Genomic DNA, 21613 nt, shown 5'->3' with positions numbered 1-21613 from the left:
AGCCTTAAGGTATAAGAACCTCTCTCTCTCTCTCTCTCTCTCTCTCTCTCTCTCTCTCTCTCTCTCTCTCTCTCTCTCTCTCTCTCTCTCTCTCTCTCTCTCTCTCTCTCTCTCTCACTCCCACCCACACCCACACCCACACCCACACCCACACCCACACACACACACACACACACACACACACACACACACACACACACCACTGTACTCATTTCCTGTTGCTACTATAAGAAAAATGCCACAGATTCAATAGCATCAAACAACATAGATTCATCAGACTATAATTCTGGGGTCTCTGAAGTTCAGAATGAGTCCTGTAAAACAGAATCACCATTTCAGCAGGGCTCCATTTCCTCTGGAAGCTCCTGGGACCATCTCTCTCCTGACGTGTCCCCGCTTCTGAGGCACCCCCATTCCTTGGCTCAAGGCCCCTCCTCTGTCCTCCAAGCAAGGCTTCCTCACCGCAGCTCCTCCTTCCGATGTCATCCTGATTTTCCCTCTTATAGAACCCTGTGGTGATGGCCCACCAAGTCAATCCAAGGTGACCTTCCCATCCCCAGAGCTTGACCTACAGCACATCTGAAGTTCCTCAGACTCCCACATCCTGGGGAGTAGGATGTGGCTATCTTTGGGGGTAATTATTCTATCACTATTATTGGGATTCGAAAGCTGGGGTCTCCAAAGAACCATGCAGCCATGAGGCCTTCCAGGGCTCTGGGCAGAATGACATTTCTGGACAACACCCAAAGTACCTAGAAGGCTCTGGGTGTTGCAAAACATTCACATTCAGTGCTTCACACTGGGTAAAGTGGGTGTTGAAGACTTCAGACTATTAAATCAAGGTCCGATGAGAAATTCAGCCTCGTCTCTCACTAGCTGCATGACCCTTTGTGGCTCCTCATCCTCCTCTCTGAGCCTGAGTTTCTGCTTCTTTGAACAGAGATAGGGTGAATACTCCATGAACGTATTAAGGTTGAATGGAAGAAGCTGGACCCAAGCCGACACACTGGAATGACTCCACACAAGTGATCTATAGTATTTTATCTGGGGAGGTAGGCAGAGATCGAGGCCAGAGAAAGGCCTGCATCTTACCCAAAACAACTAGTGTTAGGGCTCAAGCCTTCATGTTAGAGTTGCTCTGCTGCCCTGGGGAATGGAAGAGATATGTTTTACCGGCAGTAGGAAGAAGATGTAACAAAAGATGGTGAGTGAGTTCTCTGTTGACCTTGAGACCATATAAGTCCAAGGACTTATTTGGTCTTTTGGGGTGGCAGGGGAAGTTCTGGAATTGTCCCTGTGCTGTGGCTCCTCCCTGACCTGGGCATTGTTCTATCTCTATCCATTGTAGACTGGCACCGCAGGAAAGCCCTCAACTCTGGTGGCTCCCTGTGACCTGCTGTGGACAAGAGAACAAGGCTTGGCCTGTGACCAGGACAACGTCTTCTAGAACTGTTTACTGGAGGAAAACAAAGGCAATATTTCTCTTTAATGTACACCTGCCCCCAAACATGTTACAAGATGGTTTCTGTTCAGTGTATGTTCAAACCGTGGACACATGTATACTAATTCTGTTGATGGTGGAGGTGGTGGTGGCAACAGTGGTGGAGTCCACAGTGTCCTGCATGCTAGACAAGTTCTTCACCCTGATCGTTCATTCGTTCTTGCTGCTATTTACACAGCTTCTCCACTGCCAACAAAGTAGATATCTCTGGGTGGGGATGACAACTACTCAGACAGATGCATGCAGGCCTAGCTATCTGGATGCCATGTGATATCACGGGTCTCTATGTGTTTCCGGGCCGGAATCCATTTCACTATGTCAGAGACACAGCCCGGCCATGAGCACCTCAGATGAGCTCACAGGGAGCCTGGGAAGGAAGTCTTCCTTTACTTGGAGGAATGTAAAAAAGATCTCAGTAGAAGTCTGAGAAGCAGTAACAGAGAACTGGAGCCCTAACCTTTAATCCTGCCACTGCAGGAAACTGTGCTTCAGGTCCCCTGGAAATAATGAACAAGGTAGCTTTGGGGGGCTGCAAAACTCCTCATTTTTCAAATCAGCTTTGCAGGGCAGAGAGAAAGGTTGAGTAGTTCCATTTTTAGTAATCCCCTGTGTAATCCATAGTGTGTGGCTTCTAGGGCTCTGCTCTGCATCGATGCTGGGGTATGTGTGCTTGTGTGCCCATGCATGTGTGTGTGCACGTGCATGTGGATGTGTGCATTGTGTGTATGTGTGTGTGTGCGGGTGTATGCATGTTCAAACCCATGAATATCTGGCTCAGCAGACCCCTAGTTCATTCCCAGAGAGCTCCATTCGGCAAAGCAGCTTCAGCTTTCTCTTTCTCTTCCTCTTTCTTTCTCTTTCTTTTACTTTTTCTTTTTCTTTCTCTTTCTCTTTCAACTAAGTGCCTGTTCACAAAAGAACAAAGGACTTCCAAAAGGGCAGTATAGTACAAAACAGTTGATTGTCATAGCCATGAGGGAAAATAGAGCCATGTTAACACAACAGCTAGAGAGGAAAAGGCTGGCAGTGAGCTTACAGCCAGCTCCTCAGGGGGGAAAAACGGAGCCGTAAATAAAGCCCAATCATTATTCAATCTGACCAAATTGTAAAATGTGAAGCCCGGATGGGAGCTGATGCTTGTGTTACCCCCAGTTCATATGGTGGAGCCTCAACCCCCAGTAAGACCGTACTCAGAGGTTGGAGCTTTGGCAGATGACTAAACTTAGACAAGGCAGCGGGGCTGGGGCCCTTGGTGAGCTGAGTGTGCCCTTGTGAGAGGAAAAGATGCTACAGCACTATCTCTGTTCCTCCTCCTCCTCCTCTTCCTCCTCCTTCTCCTCCTCCTCTTCCTCCTTTTCTTCCTCCTCTTCCTCCTCCTCCTCCTCTTCCACCTCTTCTTTGCCCTTCTTTGCCATGTAAGGACTCAGCAAGCAGGCAGCTGACTGCTGGCCAAGAAGAGTCCACTCCAGGAACCAAGTTCAGCAGTACCTTGATCTGGACTTCCAGCCTCCAGAACTGTGAGGATGTGTTCAAGCTGCCCAGACGGTGGCATTTAGTTACAGCAATCCCAGTTAAGACACTGGGTGTCATACCGTGGTCAAGGGAGTGACCCTGACCATCACGACTGAGCTAGAGTCTAGTGAACTCTAAACAGGCAGCAGTGTGAACCCTGCCCTTAAACACAAATCGCAGGTAAGCTCTCGTTCTGAGATCCCCCTCCCTCTGCAGGCTCCCTCTGTCATCACACTCGTTTATTCAGGCTAATCTTCAGGCTATACAAATTGTGTGGGTTCAATAGTACTGTAAGATGCCTGTAGAACCTGAGGAAATATTAAAATCCTGAAGAAGTTAAAGCAGATTGACTTAAACCACAACGCCAATCTGTCTCTGGGGCTGGCTTGTCACCACTGTTGTCCAAACTAACATAACGCCTACAAGAATAGATTGTAAGGCAGACAAGAAAAAGAAGAGACAGAATTCGTATTTGTAGATAATAGGGTTGTCTACCTGGAAATCACCCCCAAAATCCTACTAGAACATACTCCATGACCTCAGACGAATATATTCAGCTCTAAATACCTGAATCGGTAATTCTCTTAGATGACATAAAAAATAACTAGCTAGTGTTAAAGGTTCTATATTGAAGGACAGCCAACAGCATGAAATATTTAGAAATAGAACGAGAAGAAATATTCAGGGTCTTTATGAAGAAAACTCTAAAGCTGTAGTGAAAGTCATAAAATGCTAGAAACATAATAATATAGACATCAATTCTTCCCACTGTGCCCCAGTTTAGTTGTACGCCTAATGTAGTCCTGCTCCTGCATCATTCCTGGACTCGCTCTTTCTAGCAAATAGAAGTTCCTGTTCATTGCAATAAGGGACTAACTCAGCCTCGGTTCCCCTCCACTTTCCATGGACCATACCCCTTGAGTGAATTCTGCAGCTCTCCCCAAATAGGTTTTTCCAGCTTTTTCAATAGTATTATTAAGAGTCAGAGGAAATAGACCTTTAAAGGCAAGCTTTTGTTTCTCAGCCACAGTATCCTTTTGGGCCCCAATTCAGCATCTTCCTCCTGTTAGCTGGCTCAGTTCCCACAGCTGCCAGCTCAAACTTGCAGAGAAAAGTCTCCTGATTGACTGATCCTCACCACTGGTCTAACAGGTTGCAGTCAAGGGAATCCAAGGCCTGCATGTGGGGTTGAGTCAGGATGAGCATATTGGTAAGAAACCCATGGCTCACGTTACCACTCTGGCTAACCAACAACCTTGTGGCTCAGGTGGAATGGCTTCCACTCAGAAGATGCCCACGCTAAGCCAGGTGCGCGTGTATTTTACCATCTCATTTTTCAATGGCTAACATTTTCCTGGCTACTTTGCTAAGTAGATTGTATCATCACTTTGATGTGAAGGAAACCAACCATATGAGGTAGGTGAGTTTTCTGGAGGTCATTCAGCTAACCTGCAGACCTAGTCAACCAACCAGAGATGGATCCAAGTTTTGAATATGTGGAATCTTGCCTCCTGGCCACCCTTGAGTCTGAGAATGAGCTGATAAATCCAGAGACCACAGAGCTTAGCAGCTCCTCGTCCAGGGCCCTGCCTAGGGGCTTCTGACCCAGCCCCTGGCCCTCCTCTACCCAGGAGCTCCTGCCATCTTTCAGCATTCTGGGGAAGGCTGGCATGGGTCTCCAAACCAGTGTTCTGGGCCCCACTGTGGCCACAGGACAAGGTTCACACACACGGTAGGAATTCCATATTCATGGAGCCAACTTGAAATAGCAATGGCCTGAGCTGCTGGCAACTTATGCCACGTCTGGAGGCGGTCCTTCCTCTCCCTGGGAACGGGGACTGCCGCCTACCAGAAGGGCAAGCTTTCTAGAAACACTTCTGGAGCCTCTTCTGCTGGCTCTGGAGGCTCAGACCCCACACACCCCTCTTCCAGGCTGAGGCACACACACGCTTGGAATCAACCCCCACTGTTACTGGGGCCTCAGACTGGGAAATGGAAACAAATTCATCTCCGTGGCTCAAACGGAGTTGCATACATTTCCATCCCCACCTCCCCAAGACTGAGAGGAAGGAGGCCTATGACAGGCCTCCACCAACACCCCCGCCATTCTCACACTTCTTTCCTTGGTAGGGAAAGGGGATTCTGGGTTCAAGATTGGAAGGATAGCAAGGACAGCTCCGTTGGGGGCTGTGCTTTCTGTGGTCAGTGCCTGGACAGGCGGCCCCCGCCTTAGGCCCAAGCTAACCTCCAGAGCTGCCCGGGTCAGCATGCCCCACAGCGGCTGGCAGAGACAGGAAACACCCCTGCATCCCTCAGGTGACTCTTCAGAGGAAAAGAGAGTAGAGAGGTGCTGCGGGAAATCATGTGAGTGGCAGAAGCCTTGGCTGGGTTCTGAGCTCACATTAGGGAATCCCACAGACCCCATCTCAAGCTCGCAATTTCTGCGGCATCCATACGCTTCTCTGGAACCTTTCTTCTGGGGGCCCCTCGGCCTCTGGTCCTCTCCCCCGTGAGGACCACTGAGTCATGACCCCTCTCTGGCCCTCACTGATTGTTAGTGCAGACTAATCCTCTACGGTGCTCTACTGGTTGAAATCAACCGGCATTCCCCCCATCCTGCCCAGCCATGTGGGAAAGGTCTTCAGGCCTGAGTGCATCGAAGGGCCCTGTGAAAGAAACTGTGCCACCCCACTCCTAGCTGTTACTCGGACAGCTTCCCAGGTCTCCCTGCTGCCACACCCCGTGTCCCCACAGCCTGCACGCAGGGTTCCCACGTGCACACACATACACACACACACACACACACACACACACACACACACATGGCAAAGCTCATACCACAGCAGTCACCTGGGGGCCGAGGACTCCTGCTATCTGCCACCCAGGGAAAGAACACACCCAACGCACTGGTGTTTGGCAGGATGGAGCAATCTCATCCACACAATGGGCCTCTCTCCGCTGCCCGCGGAAGCACGTTGGACAAGTCAAAGCAATTTATTGGTCAGAGTTGCAGGACAACAGCCTCAAGAAGAGATGGAGGGGGAGGGAAGCCAGACAGCAACTCCAGATTGCAGGTGATGAAGAGGAACCCTAGCGAGTGGCAAGCCCCAGGGCGGTGTGGAGAGAAGCCTGAGAAGGCACCTGTCCCTGGAGCCACACGGGGTGGAGAACCACACCTGCAGGGCAGAAGGGCTTGCCAGGCTGTGGGGCATCGCTCTGAAGACCTGGATTGCACCCACTGAGGCCTTCTGAGCGACCTGCCCCATCCCCGTGCTCCCGGGTGAATCATAACTCCTCCAGACACAGGGCTGCGACTCCCACCCTAAGGAGGACAGTACACTGCAGAGGAGACAGGTGTGTCTGAGAACAGAGCTCACTGCCCCCGTGCACAAGCGCCTAACAGAAGGAAGGCACCGAGGTGCATCTCCAGCTCGTAAAACAGGAAGAGAAGAGCCACCTGCCTTCCTGCTATGTGTGACCCCTGGGAACTTCCTAGGTTACCGTGACGGAAGAGAGGAAGGCACACAACTCGCTCATCTTCACTCCTTTTAATTACAACATCCAGGAAAATAGTTAACAGGCAGAATGATAATGGAGCTACACACGGAGATTAAGCTACTCACAATTCCATTGTCTACATCTGCCCACCGGGTGGAAAGAGGATGGGTTTCTGCACATGCATTGTAGGTTTGCAGGGAGTGAGTGTGTTGTGTGTGGATGACTTCTCTCGAGGGTGTTACTCTTTTCGTTTCTTGACAGAGGATGGTTGAATGTGGTGTCTTCAGGCAGAGCAGGAAGGGGCTCCCTTGCTAAGACTGCGATCCAGCCTTTTTCTTCTGGAACTTTCTGAACTGGGACTGAATGGCCACAGCCGCACGCTCTGTCTCAGGTGCATCCATGTCGATGTCAAATTCTTCCTGAACTTTCTTCTGCCCATCTGTAACAAGATAAACACAAACAAGCCAATCACAGACCTGCAAATAGAAAAGGCAACCCAAAACCTGGGATAGTAAAGCTAGAGACGGTCCACCATCTTGCTCTCTGAACCAAGGGCAGCCTACACCCTATGTCAAAGAGGCAACCCGGGCACTTGTATATTCATGTACTCCATTTTCTGTTCCTAACAGCCACATTTTCCATACAGTTTTAAAATATTCAAGCTGCACACCTCCTTCTCGAAGCGTCTCACATGGGTACAACTTCAACACAGCTACGGGCATAGACGCATTAGCATAGTATTCAGAAGAGCTCAGAGTTGGCCCAATGGCATTTTGTGTCCTTGTGTGTACTTCCCAGACAATGAGATTTGCTTATGGCATTTGGGGCCTTGACACAATTTGACCTTCGTGGTGGGTCTGAAGTTTCACAAATCACACATCTGCAAGGGTCATAGTGATTAGCTTGCTAAATAAATAGGACAGGTAAACAGAGAGATAGATGACAGATAGATAGAAGATGGATGGATGGGGGGGAGATAACAGGCAGATGTATAGGAAAATCTGACGTTTTTTTTCTTGCATGGCATTTCCATTGCATACCCTCAGGCAGGTAATCCTCAGTTTACCTAAAAACTCTCCAGTTCTGCCCCAAGCCCTGCAGCCACACTTCCATGGAGAAAGAGAATACAGTGCCTGGTCCTGCCTGCCTGTTAAGACAGTGGGTTTGTGACCCACATCAAAGATCCTTTTCCTCTCCTTCAGACTTGCGGCCGGTGCCCTATGAGCAGGGATCATGAGTGTCTGGGTAGCTTGCGGGGCTGCCCATGGTCACCCAGAAGAGCCCTGATGACCCTGGGACCCGGCAGTGCTTTCCCATGACACCAGGAGCCGGTCACATGCAGCTTCTCTGCAGGAGTAGGGTCATCTCACCGAGTTGGAGTTGTCTGAGGCTCAGGTACAAGGTTTAGAAATGTCGACTGAGTGTGGGAAGGTAAGAACATGAGACACGGAGGTCCCAGCTCCACGCGGACAGCAGTAAATGTTCAGTACCCAACACACCTGTGGGTCTGGAGCGCCAGAAATCAGCATTGTTCATGGGAGATTTTCAGTCCCAAAGCCTCCCCTCCCCCCCTCCTGGGAGAACCCTGCACAGGCTGCGGTTCTGACAAAGAAGGGGGTTCGTGGAATCCAGGGGGAGCTGGGAGCCATCGTTCTCATCCCTGAGATTTTGAAGGGCCTGATTCATCTTCTCTGTTTTACAATCATGGAGCCTAGGGGAGGGGGGGGAAACAATAATTTTTTTCTGTGACAAATGACAAATGAAGATGTAGAAAATTATGTATATTTAGGGCTAACATGATGGAGTAAGGGCAGGTCATAAAAATCAATTTTGCAATTATATCTTAAACTAATACCTTCAGCCAAGAGTGATTTATTGATCCTTCCTTTGTTTGAAAAAAGGACCATGATGCTTCTATTTTTTCTTTAAAGCGATCACGAATATTCGAGGAGTTGTTGCCCTCCTCCGGGGCGGTCTGCGGCAGCACGGAGGAAGGCTGCAGGCGGGCGATGATTCCCTCTGAGCAGCAGGCAAGGCCCGCTCAGTGGAATGTCTCCAGGTGCCAGGGCACAGAGCCACACCACTGTGGGGTCCCGGAAGACAGGAAGGGCAGGGCTGGGCAGGGCTGGGCAGGGCTGGGCACATCAGCAGGGGTGAAGGGAAGGAGGAGGCGGTGAGGGAGAGGACTGCAGGCAGGTCTCCCATCTCCAGAGCCTCCCTGAGACCTGCCAAGCCTCTCCCCAAACGTCCCCATGGATGGAGATAAAGGATCAGGGCTCCGGCTGACTTGATGGAGACCCTCCTTCCCCACCTTATTCCAAGACAGAGCTGGGGCTCCCGGGCAGCGTGTGCTGCCGGTTCTCACAGAGAGACCCAGCATGTTGGCTGGCAGGATAAAGGGAGCCAGGGTGTGGAATCAGTGCACATTCTGGTCAGGGGACAGCCCTCATCCCAGGCCTCCACCTTGGGTCTTCCTCCCCCCCCCCCCCGCCTCCCCACCTAAGTGTGAGTCTCTGAGGGAGGGTAGGACTCGTCCTTGCTTCTTCCACAGGCTCTGACATGAAGTAGGTGCTCAGTGAGTAACCTCTGCCTACAGAGGAATCGTGACATGACACTGCTGTCGGGTGCACACTCTAGCTGGAAGACTAAAACCCCGAGCTGCCTCTGAGAGTTTGGTCAGGATTATGAGGGAGGGGCTGGGGGGGAAGGGTCGGGCCACTGGGAAGCCAGCCAGAGGAACCCAGCTCACGGAGGAAGGAAGTGGCAATGGGGCATCGGGAAATAGGACTGTTCAACAGGGGAACTCTGAACATAGCAGGCGGTGGAGGGATGCAGGAGCAGACGCCCAGCGGAGGCATCTTCACATCGCCCAGGGCTCAGGTCCTCAGGGGAGACAGAGAAGGTCTGGGGGTGGCAGGGGATCTTGAGCGGCCCCACACACCAGTGAACCTGGGCCTGAGCCGGCATTGGGACTGACCCACACAGGGAATGAGCAAAACACAGGCCAGCGTCCCCGCAAACAGCCTGCAGACTCCTTGGAGCAAACGGCTGCCCTGTCCTGCCAGGGGCAGGAAAGCAACTCCTGGCTTCAGGGTCCCCGCATCTACTTGGGGCCCGCTGGTCACTTGGGCCCTGATTTGGAGGGGGCGGTGCACTTCCCAACTCGGCCAACTCCCGTCATGGCTGCGCCACATCACGGCCACTTCCCAGTCGGCTTGCACAGGGGTGCCCGAGCCTGGCTTGACGCCAGTGACTCCGCCATGGAGCCCATACCTACAGCCCATTCGAGAGTGATCGCCTGTGACCACCAGATCCACCCACAGCTCACAGGTCAGGTGACCGGAGGCCTGGGCACTGCATCAGGTCTCCTTCTCCACTCCAGTGCACATCAAGGAGGGCCTGGAACCAACAGAGGCCTTTGCAAACCGCTCTGAGCAGGAGAAAGAAGTACATCTAAACCAGAGACAGAGATCGGCCACCGGCTGTAGCCCTTTCCCTCCATCGCTATTTATTTCTCATGAAGACGTCCGAAGGCTTGTGCCTGGCATTGGTATTTAGGATGCTGCTGCCTGAATTGAGGAATTTCCATGGCAACCTCATCCCTGACGGCCACTCTTTGTCACTCTGAGTGAGTGAGCAGTGTGTTACCAAATCCCCCAGTGCCGTTCCACACCATTGTTACTTTGAATCTGCCCAGAGTTCTGAAATCCTGTCCTTTGCTTTCCTGTATGGACATTCTGGAATTCTGAAGCTGACCACAGAGGACGTTCAGAACAATGAGTGGACTTAATACAGAACATAACAGTTCCGTTGGTGGATGAGAGAAAACCCAACTTCCTGATCATTCATTCAGGGAAAATATCAGCTCATGGGCCCCAACATCACAGGTGCCTGGTAGGCCGGGGTCCCTTTCAAGCCCTGGAGAGTTCCCATGTACTCAACACCTCCTCTCCCAGAAGTGGAAGTCAAAACTACCACCCTGGACAATACATTAACCACTGCATTACCTGCATGGGTCTTATCTCTGTGAGATTATATTATGCATGTACGTTTGCATGTCATCAACTGTATATATGTCGTATTTCTCTCTTTGCCTCTCTCTCAATATCTTTTTCAGTCTCTGCTTCTGTCTCTCTCTCTCTCTCACACACACAGACACACAGACAGACAGACAGACACACACACACACACATACACACACACACACAACAACAACAACAACAACAACAACAGCACAAGGCATGCAGAATGGACCCCAAACAGTTCGGTCTTTTCTTTGAATCAATGTGGACCAGACACACAGCTCCACCTGTGGAAAGACATGGGGGTGGGGAGGGGAGGCCATCATGTGATTCTGCTTGGCCATGATGGCCAACTGGAAACAACGCGATCCCATTCAGGTTTCGACATAACTCTATCACAGAGACTTCTTGCTCTACTTTCCTGAATTACCACCATTTCCCTACAGCAACTGAGACAGGAAGTAGCTTCTGCTACTGCCTTTAATTCTGTCATAGGAGACTGTTCAGGTAGCCCTTCTTCAAGACCTAATTGTAATAAGGGGCTTTCATAATTGAGCATAAAATAGGCCCTCCCTCATGGGCTTACAGACTGGGTGGGCAAATGTCAAGTAGAGAACATGATACAAAAGTGAGGAATTACTACCAATTGAAGACAATCCCACAGGAGCATTCCGAATCTCTGATAGGGTTATAGAAATCCATGGGGAAATGATTGGACAGGCTAACCTCTGTGTGCATTTTTCTGTTCCAACAAGCATAGAGTCCAATGTCGGAGCAAATCAGCACACAATCCAACAGTTGCTGAATAGCCAGTACTAGTGTTCTTAGGCTGCCGTGACAAACTATCACAGATCTCTCCAGCTTGAGGGATAGAAGTCTAGATTAGGATGTGAGCATTTCTCCCTGGGGCCTCTCCCTGTCCCGGATCTGTAGACGGCCAAGGCCCCCTCGTCTGTACAGGTGTGCATCCCCACTGTCTCTCTGCAAGCCCAGAGCTCCTCTCCTCATAAGAAACCAGCCCTGTGGAAATAGAATCTACCCCAATGGCTTCACTGAACTTTCATCTTGAAAGACACCATCTTCAAACATAATCACATTCTGACCACAGGAAGTTCAAGATGAAGAACACAAATTGGGGAATGGAGAGGCACAAATCTGCCCCCAACAGCAGCTAACCTAACTTGGGGGCCGTATGGATTTTCAAGTAGCGTTTCAGTCTTTGCTTTGTTTGATTTCTGCACTCATTTCTGCAGGAAACATTCATGGTTCTGCTTTACAGAGGCTCAGAGACCATGGCGTTTCTCACCTGGTAACTGATGGCCTGGGCTGACTCTGAATCCAGCTCTTGCTCCAAATCCTGTGTGTGAGCTCCACTGCTGCACTACTTTCTACTCTTTAGATGTAAGCCAAGATGACGGGCCTCCGCATGGACCAATTCAAATAGTTTTTGGAGAAATTGTGTCTTTCCTTAATGGCTCACATCTATACTGACAGAATGCCATCAATCACCAGGCAAATCCAGTTGTTTGCAGGTGGCCCATTGGAATTAATAGAGAATTCGTCTCTTAGCATGTAGCTCTAGTTTGACCCATCACTATTCTGGGGCCAGGGGGTAGCAGAGAAACCTGTCCCTGCTTTCCAAAGGAAAATGAAAGAAATAGGTAACCGTATTTAAATGACATAGAATTTCAGTCTCTAAAACCAAAGCAGAATGCTGAGTAAAGATTGTCCCAGTGACAACCCGACAGCCTGGGCTGGAGCCAAGGTAAGAGGAACACAAGCTCAGTTCAAGGTCAAAGGTCAAAATCTGCCCTCACCCCCTCCCATGGGGACTGGAGGCCACAGGGATAGTCATGATCTAAACATAACACTTTTTGAAAGACTCTTATTCATCCGTGCATATTTCAAGTATTTCATATTAACTCCTCAGAAATTAACAGACATATAATTTGTGAAGGGGAAGGGCAAAAACAAACCATTTAAATAGGGATACAGGTAGACCCATTGCAACTATGAGATGTATAAGTTGTTATGTCGAAAACTGAATTTTACAACTTTGGCCGGCGGGGGCGGGGGGGGGGGGCGCGGGGGTGCAGATGGGAAGGGATGGGAAGGGGAACAAAGGAGGAGGCAACAATACTTGATAAGAAATGTACTCATTACCTTGCTCATGTAATTGCAACCCCTCTGTACGGTATTTTCACAATAAAAAGAAAAAATGAAATTAACAGACATTCCAAGTTATCTGGTGCATGACAGAACTATTCACAGATCTTGGAATGGTTCAAGATTGATAGAGTTTGAAATGAAGCATAATTCAAACTTACACTAGTGTGGGTAGCTCAGGGGTTAGAGTATGCCAAAGCCCTGGATTTAATCCCTAGTTCCAAAAAGAAACAAAACAAAACAAAATAGTAGCTTGGGAAGGGAAACTCTTAAATATATTGAGATTTTTTTGTGTGAGATGCTACAAGAATATTGCTTCTTGGTACCAGCAATAAGTCATGAACACAACAGCATTTAGTTGTAATACACACACATACACACACACACACACACACACACACACACACACACACAGGGGGGTGGGCAAAAGGCTTTCATTTTTGTATTCATAGCTCTCCATAGTTTAAGATTTATTTGATAGAAACAAATTACCTCCTAAGGCCTAGGCCTGTAGATCAGAAATTTGTGCCTAAGCAGTAAATTGGGCTATAATAGTCCTGAGTGGGAGTTTTCCTTCATTAGAAGTCGCAGCACATAGCGTACTATAAAAGGACCAAATTTTTAGCACACTATAAAGAAATAATAGTCATTTAACTTAAGTATGCCTTGCAAATGGGGTACCTGAATGCCAGGGTTCTGGGATGCCCTACTTCTTTCAGAGTGTAATATTAACTTGGAAAGAATTAACATCTGTCACTTGTGTTGCCCTTGATATAATTAAAGGGATCCACGTGGAGCCCTGGGGGTCCTCTTAGCTGGGGGCAGAGCTTTCATCCCCAGGCTGCCTATTAGTCCTGGGGACCCAGTGTGGGTTCCTTTCTAAGCAGTCAACCCTTGCTCTTGGAGCAATGAAAGCCAAAAAGACAGGTAAGAAAAGCAGGTGAGGAATGGAATTCTATCCCATAAATTGGATCAAGATGTACCTAGAGGACAAAGCACCGAATATTGGGGAAAAGGTCAATCCCTTTTGAGAAAAATCAAAATTAAAAGAAAAACTTAGGGAGCACAGAAAGAGAGGGAGGGAGGGAGGGAGGGAGGGAAGGGAGGGAGGGAGAACAAATGCAGCCGTGGTATTCAGTAGACACTATGTGCAAAATGACCAGTGGAATTTGTGGGCAAGGGTGAGGGAGAATAGGGCGGGGGGGGGGACAAAGAAAGGGGTGACATTGTCCAAAAAAAGAAATCACTGGACTTATGAAATGGCAAACCCTTTGTACGGCACCTTCGTTGTAACAATAAAATTATATTAAAAAATAAGTAACACTATCAAAAAATTATACACAGTACATTGAAGTGCTGGCACAGAGCATCATGTTTTTATGAAGGTAGACAACTCATTCTTTCAGAAGCTGGAAAGAAGGCCAGCAAGATGGTCACAGTGCCCTTCAGCCAGGCATGGCTGGTAGTGCAGGATGCGTCCGGGGCTGCCCAGAGAGGTAGTTCTGAGCACAGACCACCGCCCGCTCCCGTGGCTGCCTCCCTCAGCGTTCACCGAACGGGGAACTGCGGGGATGGAGAATCGCAATTTTCCAGGTCTCTGCCAAGAGGCAGAGACGAATGAGCAAAGTCAGGCGTAAGCAGCAATGGGCAAGGGGCCTCTCTGCCTGCCTTACATCTCCAAATCAAATAAAACCCAGCTCCCGTTTCCTCTGTTTATCAGGCTAGCGTCTTCCTAGGGTCCTCAGAGCTGTTTCCAACCCAGAGCCATTTGTCTGTGTCTTAACATGGAGGCGTCTGCAGCCCCGGTCCTCAACGGTGCAGCCCGGGTGGGGGTTGTTGTGAAACCTAATTTGGTCAGCTTTAAGAAGCGTTTACTCCTGGCTTCTCTGACTCTCTTTCCAATTATCCAGGACTCGGCTCCCAGGAGCCGCAGCTGGCTTATCTGAAGCGGCTGCCTGACCGTGCGCTCAGATAATCAAACGCCAACACGTTGGTGGGAACCGATGGAAAAGAAGAGAGGCCCTGTGGCCATCAAACCTTCCCCCAAAACTCATTACGCCTCGGAAGAAAGATCATTCAAAAAACAATTTTTTTTTCTATTGGCAGAATTCTCCGCTAGCTGTGCTGGCTTGCTTGTTCCCAAACAGTACACCCCGGGGGCGGGGCAAGCATCAGCCACAGAACCGGGTGGTCTCCGGAGCGGCAGCCCCGGGGGCCCACGCTGGAGATGTGGGCAGGGCTGCGTCCCCTGGCACCCTAGGGGGGTCACTGCACCATGTCTCCTTCTACAAGGGCCCCAGGACAGGACCTCAGTTTACCTTGCTCTTTACAAACCTCCATCTCTAAATACAGTCATGGTGTAAGGCTAGAGATTTTGGAAAAGACCCTTCGGCTCCTCCTACTCACCGACATGTCTACTTTGTTGAGCAAAAAACAAAACAAAACATGAGGTAGAGTCTGACAAGAAATGGCTGGACTGGAGCAGCTGGGTTCCAGTTGAAACGCACCAAGTCTTCACCGTCCCGGGCTTCAAAGCCTTCCCTGTGTTGGAAGTGGGTTGGATGGGAATCTAGGGCTGAGTTTCCCTGGAGAGTCCTTGCACAAACAAGGAGAGAATGTGTCTAGGTCCTTACCCGGGACCACAGCCGATAACCCAGGCTCCCCTCACTGCTGGCCCTTCCCCCCCCTACCTCCAACACGGAGGCTGAGCAGCAGAGGAAATTCACCCAGGGTTTTCCAGCCTGGGTACTGCAGAACCTGGGAAGGCAAGGAATGAGCCTGGGAGGGGGAAGGGGAGGAAAGAGGGTACCCCCAAGTTGAAGATCCTATCCCTAGCCAGGGAGGGGACAGGAGGGGACAGCAGCAGGCCGCCACTCACTCCACACTGCATGTGCAGCGGCCATACCGCCTTAGGCGCGGTCCCGGCTCCATCCCGCAGCTGGGTGTCTTGCTCACGCACCTTCCTTGCCCAGGCCCCAGCTTCGCTGGCCTCCCTGCCTCCTGGAGGACTAAAGGCTCTGAAATAAAATTCTTTCTACTGAATCATGCAAGCGTGGTTTTTGACGTGTTCACCTGGCTCTTCTACAGCCATGCCTGGTCCACAAGGGCTGAGGAGGAGAGGATATTATGTAAAGCGTGGAGCTGTGCCTTAAGAGATCGTATCGTGAGATGTCTTCATGTGCAGAGACAAGCTTGTGGAGTCTGTAAAGAATAAACTGAAGCAAAGAAAATAAAGAGAGCCCTTCTGCTCTGTGCCTGGTACCTATCCAAAGATGCCCTAACAGCAGAGCACAGAAGGGTGACGTCCAGCCTCCTCTCCTCCAAACCAAAGGAAGCTACAGTCGATCAGGAAGCAGAGAATGGAGAGTCCTCTCATAGTAGACAAGCTTCCATGCAAGCCAGCCAGGGACTCCATGCCCAAGAAAATCACCAGCAGAGAGATACCGTGCATAAATGTGTTCTTGCTCTTTGCTCTTTCTTTACCTCCTCTTCATAGTTATACAAGCCCCAATTTGAGGTTGCACACATGACTATCTAGACAATTTTGCAGGTTTCTTGCTGGCGGAAGAGACCACTGCTATGACTGATACTGTCTGGGCAGAAAAAAGAGTTACCTTTTTTCCTTTGTCCTTTAACTGATCTTTGGCTGGCTGACAAGGTAGGTGTCATGGCTGGTGCTGAAGCTCCTTCCAGAGCATTTGTGTGACCAGGGTTCATTCCTTTCTTTGCTCCATCTGGCTTTCCAGCATCCACTGAGTGTCTGAGAGCCTGGCCATCATCCATAACTGCCTTAGGCTTGTAGCTTCTAAACTTCCAAACCCCCACTTTGCAGGATAAAACCAAAATGCTTTTCAGCACTACAGAGTTGAGAAAGTTCTTCAGCTTTTCAGTAGAGAGAAAAGTCACATGCAATCAAAATGGCGGAGTAATTTAAAGTAATCTGACATGAATATTAATTAGTCTAATTAATAGACAAATGAGGCCTAAGTTTACTGAGTGTGTCTGTCTCCCCATCTCATACCCACAGCCAATCTGACATGAAAGAAGAAACGAAGAATCTGAAATGAAAGAAGAAACAAAATGGAGGCATGGAGCCAATGGAAGGCCCTCCTTCCACAGAAGCAGGAGGAGGAGAAAGAGAAAAGCTAGCACAGCCCAGTCACTGCTAGGTTAAGATGATTCCTGGAACTTTCATGACAGTGAAAAGCAAACATTAGGATGGAAAATGATCTCCCCTAGACCAGCTCTGTTTCCATGCCAGGACTCTGCGCCTTGCTCTCAGCTCCTTGGCTACAATGCCATCCTCGGCACTGCACGCAGTCTGTCTTTGTCCCTCGTGACACCGGGGTGGCATTGCCTGCCCTCCACAGCCTTGCTGTCAGCCAAGCAGCCAATCATGCTGTCTCTGAGGGTGCCTTCCGCATTGGGGCCTCAGCCCTGCGCCTCTAATCTGGGCAGACAGCTGTTCCTTTCTCCTGTGTCTAAGGATGACTATGCAATCTATCCTAAAGGAAAATGGGCTGTTCCGTAGTGTGTGGAATCTAACCCTGGTGGGAGACTCTGATTGGATTCTTGAAAGGGAGATCTGTGAAGCAGAGCCCCGAGCTCAACTACGTCCAGTGCAGCCAAACTGGTGAATGCAATACTTGGTGCTTAAACTTCACCCCAAGCTGGCTGTCAGCCCCAACTGCCCATTCAGCTGTGTCCTGAGCTTTGTTTCATTCTGCAGTTTTTCATGTGTGTCTTGAGAAAACCAGACAGAAATCAACACCACTGCATAAACTTCTGTTCTGCGAACCCTGAGTGTGATGGCACGTCCATGCAAGAATGCCAGAGAACAGTGACTGCATTTACATCCCTGCGTGCTCGTGTTCATACATGTACATGCCCATCTGAAAGGTGTGCTGGCCTGTCACACACCACACAAGTTCCTGTGCCCAGCTCTTCCTGTTCCTGATCTCCAGCTATGGCCCACCTGGACCCAGCTCTTCCTAAGTCTGAAGACTGGCCACATCACCACAATCTGCTCGGATTAAAATGGCTCTACCTTAAAAAGCCCACGGCTGATCACCTGCCAATTGACTGGAAATCAATTATTGATGGGTCACCTGGAGACTGAACCCTCTTCTATCTACCAGGAAGATGGCCTCAGATGTAATACAATGAGAATGGCCCAATACCCAAGAAGAAATGTAGTCAAGTGCTTTTGGAGACTAGGTGGCTGGACCATACGTTAATGCCCTGGCCTCAGAAAGATTCACTAGGAGTAGAACTCAGGATCTCGCCTTAAACAACACATGGTCATGTTCTAATAGCCCGTTCCAGTAAGAAATGCAGTGAGGGCTTCTCTGGGGTGTGGCAGATCTCACATTGGTGATGACTTCATGGCCCGGGAGCCCAGCCCACCCCCCCGGGATCTGATGCGTTCCTGTGCCGAGTCACCTGACGCACATGGGTTCCATCATACCTGCTCCTCCAAAGAGTTCTTACGGACAAAAGAGAAGCAGAGTATTTTTTTCTCTTTCTCTCCAAAATTCCCTATATTCGCAGGGCTAGGAACTACCCAAAATTATATAGTTTTACAATAATTTTGTAACCCCCATAATTTCTCAAAGAACCAACATTCAAACATCATCCCGGAGCGGTCTAATGATCAACACAAGCAGAAGAAGCTTTTATGTCTAGATCAAAATTTTTATGCAGTGATTAAATCTCTACTTGGGGCTGTGGAGCTCAAAGAAGCATTCGTAGAAACTAGGGCCGGAGGGAAGAGGGCACCAATTTAGACCAAATCCAGAGAGAAGAATCCAAGACCCGCCAACATCTTGTGGAATAGAAGCGTCTCCCAGGAGCTCACACACCTGACCTCTTACTACAGTTATTTACAGCTGAACTGAAGAAAGAGGCTACAGAGAATTCTATGTCTCCTGCTGCAAATGGCCAGGATGGGAATTGGCAGGATTTAATAGTATGGTTCGTTTTCAGATGTGTGAAAAGAATAAGGCTGACTGTGCCTCCCCATGTCTTCTAAGACTTTATCTTGTGTTCTTACGAAGAATCTGAGTCCTCGTTTCAAAGTTACACTCCATTTCTCCATGGATGACCATAAGTTATGGCATCAGTAGGCTGGATTCAGAAAAAAATTTTAAAAGGCAAATGAGCATTTTTCAAAAAGTAGCTGAACCTTAGCCTGCCATTGTCATAGGGCTGGGGAAGTGTAACCTGGTAAGATCAGAGGTTCCAGTTAGGTTCATAGCCAGGTAAGCATCTCCTGAACCCACAGGTAAAATACAACCACCCAGAGGGCCTTCAATGGATGTATGGGTCAAGAAAATATGTATATATATATATGTGTGTGTGTGTGTGTGTGTGTGTGTGTGTGTGTGTGTGTGTGTGTGTGTGTGTGTATGTATATGTATATAGATAGCTATATATATATATAGCTATATATATTTATAATATAGAATTTTATAATTTGGAATTTATAATAATTTGGAAATTTATAATATGGAATTTTACTCATCCATTAGGGTGATATGTCACTTTCAAGGAAATGGACATTGAAAAAATAGTTTAGATGAAGCAAGTCAGGCTCAGAGACACAAAGGATGCATGTTTTCTCTCATATGTGGAAATTAGACCTAAATTATAACCATATATAACCTCATATACAGGGTCATATGCATAGAGATATAGCGATATAGATACAAACACAGAGGTATTAATTAAAGTATGGTATAAGCAGGGGGAAGATCCCAGTGAACTTACAACTAACTCACAGTTTCACAAATCCATACACGGAAGCTGGGACAGGTGTGGTCAGGAAGGGGGAGGACAGGGAAGGAGATAGACAGATGACTAGAGGAAGGGCAGTGGATGCAGTTGTAATGTTCACTGTGTCTATGTGGAAAGGGGACCCGGTACCGAGAGGGGCTGGGTCGTGTTGGGAGAGATGGGGGAGGAGGATGGAGGGGGTAACATTGACCAGATGCAGTGTGCTCACAAGCTGGCATGTTGAATTGGCATCCCTTGGCATGACTACTTAAGTAAAATAAATAAGTAAAATAGCAAATAAATTTAAAAAAATCAGAAGGGTCTGGCCTTACCATCGCAGTGGCCTGAATTTTAGGAGCGCTCCCCCCCCCGCCCTGCCCCGGGGTGTGAGGTGGAGCTCTGCTGTGAACCTGTGTGCACCTCATGGCCCATAGGGCCCCAGCGGCCTCCTTGCCAGGAGTAAGGGACATAAAGGTAAGAGGCAGGAAAAGACGCCCCGCGTCTGTCGGCAGCCAGTCAGTTGGAAATGCAGGCTCTTTCCCCCCAGATAGAAGACTGAATTTTCCCATTTCCGCCTGCTTTGTTGAAATCATCATTTCCAAGACAGGGCATGCTATCGTGCACGCACACCCGGCCACAACCGCGTTCACGCTCCACCCATCGCGCTGTTTCCCTCGCTGCCTCCTCTGAAGGAAAGCTTCGGATTTCTCCTCTGCAGTCCCCACCAACATCCTCTTGCTGTGCACAGAATAAATACACAGAATGAACCGTCGCTGAGTGCCCCAGGGAAACGAGCCGGGGATGGAGGAGAGGGGGCACCCCTGGAGAGGAGCGGCGGGGGGGGATCCCTGCAGGGGCCCGGGAGCCAGTGCAGAAGGCCCAGAGAGGGCCTCCGCTCACCCCATCCCCTCAGGAGGAGGACCAGAGGGAGACACGGTGTCTCGCCTGGCCTCAGGGGCAAACAGACTTAGGACTCCACGCTCAGGGGAAGGTTCTAGAGGAGGCGTCAAGGCCGATAAAGCCAGCCCAAGTCTTAGAGTTTCTCTTCTTCTCTTTGAAGCACTTGCAAAACCATGACTGATCTCCGCACGGCCCACAGACCCCTTCGAGAACTTTCCAGAACCAGCAAGAGTATGATCCGCTGAAGAAGCAACTTCCTGGGCTATTTTCTGTTGCCTGGGGCTGATTTGCAAAGCACACTGTAAAGACCCTTTTGTGTTTTATGGGCTGGTGGGTAATTTCACTTTGGCCACTGCACATCAATTCGGATAAAGGTTTATGTGTGCACGGGAACAGCCAAGTCCGAACTCTAAGAGAGGAAGGAGACCAGGAGCACAGATTTAATGGCGGTGCTGCACTTTGCGTTCGGAGCAGTGCGGAGTGAGCTCACCAGGACACAGCGCTGCCACTGGGTGGTGGGAGAAGGTGGGGAGGGGAAGGACTGGGGAGACTGTTGGAAGGAGTGGCACTGAGGGAGATGCCCTGTGTTCTCCAACTGCTTTGCTAAAGGGCGCCTCCTCTGGACAACTACTTAAAGATAATAAGAAAAATAACTGAGAATCAATGGCTCCCAGCACGCATCCCAGGCTTCCAGGAGACCTGAGAAGATGGTGTTCCCAATGGATGCTAGAGCAGGGGACACTTTACAGTCATCTTTAGGGTCTGGGTCAGTAGCGAGAAGAAAGTGCTGAGAAATATTGAAGAAGCCATGAAGTCGCCAAGCACTGAAATAGCAGCACGCTTCCACTTTAGCACAAACACAAGTTCCTGTAGGAGTGCTTCCCAGGCACTCAGGGGGCCCATCTCTGAGTTTCCATGAAGTCCATGCAGTCCATAGGTAGGTCAGCCAATCACTGCTCTGTACTCAGAGTAAACGGGAGAAGTAGAGGGTATGAAAGACTATCCATAACCCAAAGAAATCAGAGTGCTTGTGGCTCACGCCTGTAATCCTTGCTATTCGAGAGGCTGAGGTCTGAAGATTAAGGTTCAAAACTAGCCAGGGCAGAATAGTTCATAAGACTCATTTCTACCTAACCAGCAAAAAGCCAGAAGTGGCAATGTGGTTCAAGGGGTGGAGTACCAGCCTTGAGTGGAAAAATATCAAGCATCAGAGAGAGAGGCCCTGAGTTCAAGCTCTAGT

The 21613-nt window shown here is 49.4% G+C and overlaps 1 protein-coding gene across 1 annotated transcript in view; it reads right to left on the bottom strand.

Annotated features, from left to right (window-relative positions):
* Positions 1-6546: 6546 nt before the first annotated feature.
* Pcp4 (Purkinje cell protein 4) overlaps positions 6547-21613 on the bottom strand; it is a 53975-nt gene continuing 38908 nt past the window's right edge. Inside the window, exon 3 of the mRNA XM_070028822.1 lies at positions 6547-6950. Coding sequence (XP_069884923.1) covers positions 6823-6950 — 128 coding nt within the window. The 3' untranslated portion in view covers positions 6547-6822. The remainder of the gene's footprint in view (positions 6951-21613) is intronic.

Source organism: Dipodomys merriami, unplaced genomic scaffold, assembly GCF_024711535.1.
Source record: "Dipodomys merriami isolate MVZ:Mamm:240054 unplaced genomic scaffold, mDipMer1.0.p SCAF_2, whole genome shotgun sequence".
NCBI lineage: Eukaryota > Metazoa > Chordata > Mammalia > Rodentia > Heteromyidae > Dipodomys > Dipodomys merriami.
This window is presented reverse-complemented; position numbering and strand designations above follow the sequence as displayed.